Genomic DNA, 9,019 nt, shown 5'->3' with positions numbered 1-9,019 from the left:
TGCAATTGCGCTAACGCTAAGCTAAAGAATAGCGCATTCGCGCTGCGCTACGCTACGCTAACTGCTATGGTTAGAGTAGCGACCCAGTGTTGCTGATAGGCAGCTCTGGATTCAGAAAATTATTGGAAGGTATCATTGGGATGTCCATTATTGTCACTGGCTCCTAATTATCCTGCTTGTTGATAATACCAGGCAATGTTTTGGTCACTGTCTTCCTGATTGTCATTCTTGGTAGTGGTGAGTGTTTTTCACATTGCCTCAATCACCTGAAATAAATTAACGTCAAACACAGACACAAATAAGTGAGTTTCATCATTGAAAACACAAGCAGAGTGGGTATTGAATATCTCCAGTGTAATCCAACTTGACTAACTTTGAAACATGAGCTCAAAGTCCTTGGAATTTGCTTTGTGGCGCTTGCGTTGGGGCCCAGCCAAGCTTCCGTTGTTGTCTGGGGGCGAGGTCGAGACGGGCTCAGGGACGGCGGGGTTTGGGGACTCAGGGGAGGTGGTGTGGTTGTTGAAAGTGGTGGTGAGCCAGTCGATGGCCTCGACGTACGCGGCGCTCAGTCCGAGCTCCTCCTCCAACAACTTGCATGTGCAGATGCTGTACGCCTCCAAGATGGCAGGGCTGAGAGGCAATGGCAATGTGGATTCAAGCAATTGCGCTGGGGAGTAGGTGGCTGTAGGAGCGTCTTCCGCCACCACGGGCTCGGGAGGGGGGCTGGAGGCGGCGGTCGTCTCCGGGGCGGCGACAACGGCTGCAACGGAGTAGACAATCTGGCCGGAATGGACGCCGAATGACCCTCAATGAGCCCTGGTGGGTGCTTTGCTGGGCTGGTTGATGAGAAGATGTGCTCTGGTGGGTACTCGGCTGGTCTGGTTGTTGAGGATATCGAGGCAGTAGCAGCAGCAGCGGCGACGGCGACGGGTGTATGGCCCTCGAGGGCCAAGGCCAGTGATTGAAGATCCGTTTCCTGCCGCTGCCGCCAGCTGGGATGGTCTGAAGCAGCTCTCGCCGTGAGGGGGAGGACAAGGGTGTTGGCAAGGGCGGCGAGGCAGCCGCCGAGCTGGTGCTTGTGGCGGCTGTTTCCGACCTTGATCTGGCTCAAGTACTGTTTCTCTCATTCAGAGGGCTTGAGTTCCACACAGTTATCCTCATCGCTAGGCTCGCTGGATGTGTGAGTGCGGGGTGGCTCACTCGTACCAAAGATAGATTTGAAACCTCCGCAAGGTGTCCTCCAGATCAAATCTTTAGTCGTATCATCCAGTGTGTTGATGTGGCCACAAAGAAGTTCTGGAGGGCCCGCCCTTGGCCAGGTTGCTCAAAGGAATCTCATTAGGAGCTTTTAGCTCGTCTTCATCGGTGCTTGTTTGGGGGTCTGAATGATCTGAGAGGGTGTCCTTTAGATTTTGCTGCTGATGGTGGTGGGCGTCCTGGGTCGGGTTATTGGACGCTTGTTGTGGCTGCTTACGTCTGTTCTTTTTGCGGGTGTTGTTTGATGTGTTGCCAAGGCCGCGAAGGGGAGAGGCGAGTAGTTGAGGCAACTGTAGGTGGTAGCATTGTGGCTGTGGCTGTGTTGTCAAGGCCAAGGAGGGTCTGGTCCTGTCTGTTCTAGCCTGGACGAATAGTGGCAGTGGGATCTGCATATAAAGGAGGAGCTGATACGAGTACGAATATCCCCAGGACATCCTCTGCTGCTGCACTTCCAGCTGGCGGTTTGTCCTCAACCCCCTCCGCTGTTGCACTTGCACAGTTTGAGGGGTTAATTCTTGGTGGCTTCCCTTTGCAATTGCCTTAAATGCGGCGCGCTGGGGGTCATCTGCCCAATACTTGCACCGTCTCTAGAAGAGGATGGGTATTGGGCTGGGTGTTTTTGCTTTGGCTGTTTTTATTTTTATTTTTTTTATTTTGTAGGGGAAACCCTTGATTTTTGTTTTCTTGATTGTCTGTCTTTAATAAACTTAGATATTTCAGAAGGATTCCCACGCTGGGATGAAATATAGTGGCAGAAACACCAAGAAACTACCAAAGTAGTGATATTTGGGAACTCATCAGACTGTAGCTGCTACAGTTGGTGGTTTTGTGGTGACTAAAGGTACCTAAAGAATCTTTGGGGGCCTGTAAACATTTTGATAATCATATGGCAGAAGGATTCCCACGCTGGGATGAGATATAGTGGCAGAAACACCAAGAAACTACCAAAGTAGTGATATTTGGGAACTGATCAAACTGTAGCTGCTACATTTGGGGGTCCTGTGGTGACGTAAGGTCCATAATGAATCCTTGGGGGCCCGTAAACATTTTGGTAACCATATGGCAGAAGTATTCCCACGCTGGGATGAGATATAGTGGCAGAAACACCAAGAAACTACCAAAGTAGTGATATTTGGGAACTCATCAGACTGTAGGTGCTACATTTGGGGGTTTTGTGGTCAGTAAAGGTACACAATGAATCTTTGGGGGACTGTAAACATTTTGGTGACCATATGGCAGAAGGATTCCCACGCTGGGATGAGATATAGTGGCAGAAACACCAAGAAACTACCAAAGTGAGGATATTTGGGAACTGATCAGACTGTAGCTGCTACATTTGGGGGTTTTGTGGTGAATTAAGGTCCATAATGAATCCCTGAGGGCCTGTAAGCATTTTGGTAACCATATGGCAGAAGGATTCCCAAGCTGGGATGAGATATAGTGGCAGAAACACCAAGAAACTACCAAAGTAGTGATATTTGGGAACTGATCAGACTATAGCTGCTACATTTGGGGGTCTTGTGGTGACTTAAGGTCCATAATGAATCCTTGGGGGCCTGTAAACATTTTGGTAACCATATGGCAGAAGGATTCCCACGCTGGGATGAGATATAGTGGCAGAACACCAAGAAACTACCAAAGTAGTGATATTTGGGAACTCATCAGACTGTAGCTGCTACATTTGAGGGTTTTGTGGTCAGTAAAGGTACATTATGAATCTTTGGGGGCCTGTAAACATTTTGGTAACCATATGGCAAGAGGATTCTCACGCTGGGATGAGATATAGTGGCAGAAACACCAAGAAACTACCAAAGTGAGGATATTCGGGAACTGATCAGACTGTAGCTGCTACATTTGGGGGTCTTGTGGTGACTTAAGGTCCATACTAAATCCTTGGGGGCCGTTTAACATTATGGTAACCATATGGCAGAAGGATTCCCAAGCTGGGATGAGATATAGTGGCAGAAACACCAAGAAACTACCAAAGTAGTGATATTTGGGAACTGATCAGACTGTAGCCGCTAAATTTGGGGGACTTGTGTTGACTTAAGCTCCATAATGAATCCTTGGGGGCCTGTCAACATTTTGGTAACCATATGTCAGAAGGATTCCCACGTTGGGATGAGATATAGTGGCAGAAACACCAAGAAACTACCAAAGTAGTGATATTTGGGAACTCATCAGACTGTAGCTGCTACAGTTGGTGGTTTTGTGGTGACTAAAGGTACCTAAAGAATCTTTGGGGGCCTGTAAAAATTTTGGTAATCATATGGCAGAAGGATTCCCACGCTGGGATGAGATATAGTGGCAGAAACACCAAGAAACTACCAAAGTAGTGATATTTGGGAACTGATCAAACTGCAGCTGCTACATTTGGGGGTTTTGGGGTGACTTAAGGTCCATAATGAATCCCTGAGGGCCTGTAAGCATTTTGGTAACCATATGGCAGAAGGATTCCCACGCTGGGATGAGATATAGTGGCAGAAACACCAAGAAACTACCAAAGTAGTGATGTTTGGGGACTGATCAGACTGCAGCTGCTACAGTTGGTGGTTTTGTGGTGACTAAAGGTACATTATGAATCTTTGAGGGCCTGTAAACATTTAGGTAAACATATGGCAGAAGGATTCCCACACTGGTATGAGATATAGTGGCAGAAACACCAAGAAACTACCAAAGTAGTGATATTTGGGAACTGATCAGACTGTAGCTGCTACATTTGGGGGTCTTGTGGTGACTTAAGGTCCACAATGAATCCTTGGGGGCCTTTCAACATTTTGGTAACCATATGTCAGAAGGATTCCCACGCTGGGATGAGATATAGTGGCAGAAACACCAAGAAACTACCAAAGTAGTGATATGTGGGAGCTCATCAGACTGTAGCTGCTACATTTGGTGGTTGGGTGCTTACAGGAGCGTAGCGGATGGGGGCAATGTCCATGAGCGGCGCGCCCAATGACTCTCCACCCTGCCCAGCCAGAGCGCCGCCGGAAGCGCAGAGTGGGGGGGCAGGCGTGGCAAAGGACACATATAGGGATGCGGCTGCGGCCCCCCCCCCCCCCCCGCCCACAAGGCGGCTAGCGCTAGAGTTCAGTCCCGGCCAGACAGGGAGAAATCCACAGAGTTCGTCAGGCAAAGGTACACCCGGCACACCGACAAACTCATGGCGCAAAACACCCAACAACAGGAACGGCACACCAACAAACTCACGGCGCAAAACACCCAACAACAGGAAATTTTTCGCCACAACAAGAAACCTTTTTTGCTTATAACTTCAACCCAAACAAGATGGCCGACCGAATCAAGGTAATATCAGAACACGTAAAAAGACTGGCCCAATAGAGCAACCCCGCGAGCACAGGACCTGAAGAACAACCCCAACAGCAACCTCCCCCTGACCAAGCCCCAACAGATGATCCCACGGCTGAAGCCCCCAAGACAAAGAAGAGCAAGAAGGTCCCTCCGACCGACCAAGAGACCCGATCAACCTCTAAGACCCCTGGCAAAGCGAGGACGCCAGTTCCGAACCCAATAGGTGAAACACCAACCATCAACAAGGACGATGGACTCGGTAGTGGCAACGCAATAGCGAACCGCTACCAGGTCCTCATAGGCGACCAACCCAAGGAAGGCACGGGTAAGCGAAGGACCGCAACCAGTACCAACCCAAAGGAATGGGAGACTGAGATGACTGCGCTGTTGTTCACCCAACACAGCCGCCAATCCAGTTGACGCCGAGTCTGCCGAGCCCCTCACTACCACTGAGCGCTCTGGCAATGAAGAGAGCATCCGTCTGAAGATCGACAAGCTCACGGACCAGGCATTCGCCGCAGAGGACGCAGGCAATAGTGCATTAGCGGAGCGTTACTTCACAATCTGCCAAGGACTTGCCGCCACCAAGACAAGTGACCCTACGAAGGGGCTGATAGCTGGACCGAAGCTACTTGGCGCCACAAGAATCGTCACACCCCTTGCTGCCTTCCCCGAACCACTTGAGACGATGCAACTGAGTGACAAGACCGACAACATGCCTGGCGGGGTAGTATTTGACGATGATGCAAGACCAACAAGCCACAACGTTGGATTCACACCATTCTTCAAGAAGAATCTCCTCGAACTCCGCTGCCCCCTCCCCCTGACCATATTCAATGAGGTCTGGCAGGACAAAGCAATAATACACTACGCATAGAAGAGGAGCAAGGCGGACGAAACCAACGTTGATAAAGACCGCTATACCGGATACCCCTACCCCTGCGAGTACACGCAAACCTATGCCGAGTGGTCTATCAACCACCAAGGATTCCACTCGGCCCTCATCCAAATTGCGAATTACCCTAAGTTCGCTGGATGGCTACTTGCGCACAAGCGCCACTGCAATAACCTCGTCACCTTACATGGATTCATGACGGGTCTCAGGTACAACATAAACGTGAGGATGAACGCATTCGCCCACCGGGTCCCCATGCCAGGCGGGGCAACCTGTGAGCACCGCGCTCCACGCGGGTGTCACAACGCTATCACAGGACGACCTCAGAGCCGCACACTTAGTCCGCGACTCCCCGCCCCTCCTAGCTCAGTAGAGAACCACAACTGACTCTTTCTACTGAGCTAGGTAAGCTCCATCACCTTTCATTTCTATCTTTCACCATTCCCAATTGTACATAGAGGAGAGAACCACGACTGACTCTTTCTACTGAGCTAGCATTTGCAATATAATTGTTGGTCCTAGAATTCAGGTTCTCTCCGAGACATATCGGTCTTGTATACGGACTACACTGAGAATAGTAGTACTCAGTGAAAGGCTTGACTGAGCCTTTACACTTTTTTTTTCTCGTACCAACAACGTGCTACGCAGAACTCCCGACGAACTCTTCTTCCGAACTCATTTCTCCTCTGGTTTCCACCATGAAACCCTCAATTTCCTCGCGTCCGGATCGCTTGATCTTTCAACTTCGACTGGGCAACTCCCTGATCAAGGCTATGTTGGACACAGGATCCAAATTAAACCTCATCTCGCCTCAAACGGTCGTATCCGCGGGCCTCAAGCGACTTCAACTGATGAGACCTATAAAAATCGGTCTTGCAATGGACAACAAGTCGCCCACACCTCTGTTGCTACAATTTTACACACATGCGACAATTTTCGACCCCACCTCGGGAGCCAAGATTCACGACACTGCTTTCCACCTTGGACCAATCAACGGTGGCCTCGACGCGATCCTTGGGACTCCTTTTCTCCAACAGGCCCAAGTATTGTTCTCCTTCCCTGACCGATGCATCTCTTGTCGCTCGCCAGCGATCACAATCCACGACTACCGAGCACTAGACATGAGAACGACCCACGTAGCTGGGATATCAGACTCGAGTGAATCGCGGGAACGTGCGGAACAGATGATGTTGAATGAATTCCAAGATCTATTCCCCACCAATATCCCTGCAGTCCCCGAAGACAGCGAGACGCACACCTTCTTCCCCGACGGACCCTTCCCTGATATCATGCAGGACGAAAGCTCTAGAGTCCGCCATCAAATTATCCTCACCAACCCAAACGCCTCCATAAACAAAAAGCAGTACTCATACCCTCAAAAGTACCTCGCTGCCTGGCGGAAACTTCTCGACCAACATGTTGCAGCAGGACGCCTTTGCAGATCTACTAGTCAATACGCGTCTCCCAGTCTTATCATCCCAAAGAAGGACCCGGAAGCTCTTCCCCATTGGGTCTGTGACTACAGGAAACTTAATAACCTGACAGTCAAAGACCGGTCGCCCCTCCCAAACGTAGATGAACTGGTCCGCCTGGTAGCAACTGGTAAGGCGTTTTTGATCCTCGATCAAACCAACGCTTTCTTCCAGACTCGGATGCGCGAGGCTGACATACCGTTGACTGCGGTGAAGACTCCGTGGGGACTGTACGAGTGGCGCGTCATGCCAATGGGTCTCACCAATGCACCGGCTACACACCAGGCCCGGCTTGAGGAGGCGCTTGGGGAACTCATTGGTGACATCTGCGTCGTCTACTTGGACGACATCGTCATATTCTCGAACTCTTTCGACGAGCACGAACAGCACGTCCGCCGGGTCTTGGATTGGATCCAAGCTGCAAAGTTATATTGCAGTCCCAAAAAGACCAAACTTTTTCAACACAAGATTAAGTTCTTGGGACATTGGATTTTGGCTGACGGCATTCAACCGGATGACAGTAAAATCACAGCTGTGCAGGACTGGCCAACACCACGGTCCTCAAAAGGGGTCAAGAAATTCCTTGGAACAGTACAATGGATGAAAAAGTTCATCTGGGGGCTACATTAACAATATGTAGGCACGCTGACCCCCCTTACCAGCAGTAAACGCGATCCCAAAGAGTTCAACTGGGGAAAAGCAGAAGACGAGGCCTTCAACAACATCAAACGGATCATGACCTCGCTCCCGTGCTTGAAAAACGTGGATTACGAGTCCAACGATCCGTTATGGCTGTTCACTGACGCCAGCGGGACTGGCCTCGGCGCCGCGCTCTTCCAAGGCAAGGAGTGGAAGGGCGCATCACCAATTGCGTACGAGTCCCATCAGATGACAGCTGCGGAACGCAACTACCCGGTGCATGAACAGGAGCTCTTGGCCGTGGTGCACGCCCTCCAGAAATGGAAAATGCTGCTCCTCGGGATGAAAGTCAATGTGTTGACGGACCACCACTCGCTCATCCATTTCTTGAAACAACAAAACCTTAGCCGCCGACAAGCACGCTGGACAGAGCTTCTAGCCGACTTCGATCTTCGCTTCGAGTACATCCGTGGAGAGGAAAATTCGGTTGCGGATGCTCTGTCAAGGAAGGACACTGAGGAGTTACAAATTGACGCCGGCGATATCGCTTGCGTAGCAGCACTCACAGAACTCGGATCTTCTCTCTCCCCAGCAATTCAAGACCGCGTTCGGCTTGGCTATGAATCGGACGGTTTCTGCAAGGCACTGAAGGAGGCCCTCCCCCTTCGCGAAGACTACACCGAGCTCAATGGGCTGCTTTTCATCGACCACCGCCTCGTCATCCCGGCCGACACTCCCTTGCGAATGAACCTTATAAAAGAAGCCCACCTGCGCCTCGGACACCTCGGGTACCTCAAGACCGTTGTCGAGCTGCGGCGCGATTTCTTCTGGCCCGGAATTTCCAAAGACACGCTCAACTTTGTCAAGGGCTGTGACGTCTGCCAACGCACTAAGGCGCCAACCACTGCGCCAACCGGCAAGATGCAGACTCCCGCCTTCCCATCGACGCCGCTGTCTGAAATAGCCATTGATTTCGTAGGACCCTTGCGCCAATCATCCCATTTTGACATGATCCTGACGTGCACCTGCCGGCTGTCAGGATACACGCGCATAATTCCGGTCCTGCAGACAGACACGGCGGAGAAAACGGCGACTCGGTTCTTCAGCGGCTGGGTTGCTATTTTTGGAGCGCCACGGACAATCATCAGCGACCGTGACAAGACATGGACTTCCCGGTTCTGGAAAGCCCTCATGGACAAACTACATATACAGTTTCACATGACCTCGGCTTTCCACCCACAAGCAGACGGGCGGAGTGAACGCACCAACAAGACCGTTGGCCAGATTCTTCGTACGTTCACCGCTAAACGGCAAAGCAAATGGCTAGAATCACTGCCTGCGGTGGAATTTGCCATCAACTCGGCGGTCAATGTGTCCACGGGCTACAGCCCGTTCGAGTTATTCTTTGGCCGCCGACCCCGACTCTTCCCCTCCTCCAATGGGC

The 9,019-nt window shown here is 51.0% G+C and overlaps 1 protein-coding gene across 1 annotated transcript; it reads right to left on the bottom strand.

Moving 5' to 3' along the window:
• Positions 1-258: 258 nt before the first annotated feature.
• Positions 259-1,563, bottom strand: PtA15_2A117 (uncharacterized protein; the record flags this gene model as incomplete). The annotated part of the gene is made up of 5 exons (XM_053166105.1): positions 259-266; positions 374-760; positions 805-1,085; positions 1,288-1,481; positions 1,549-1,563. 5 exons carry the CDS (start codon positions 1,561-1,563, stop codon positions 259-261), a joined length of 885 nt encoding a protein of 294 aa, XP_053017360.1.
• Between the last annotated feature and the right edge of the window lie 7,456 nt (positions 1,564-9,019).

Source organism: Puccinia triticina, chromosome 2A (assembly GCF_026914185.1).
Source record: "Puccinia triticina chromosome 2A, complete sequence".
NCBI lineage: Eukaryota > Fungi > Basidiomycota > Pucciniomycetes > Pucciniales > Pucciniaceae > Puccinia > Puccinia triticina.
Note: the sequence above shows the minus strand (reverse complement) of the source record. Positions and strands in the feature narration are given on the sequence as shown.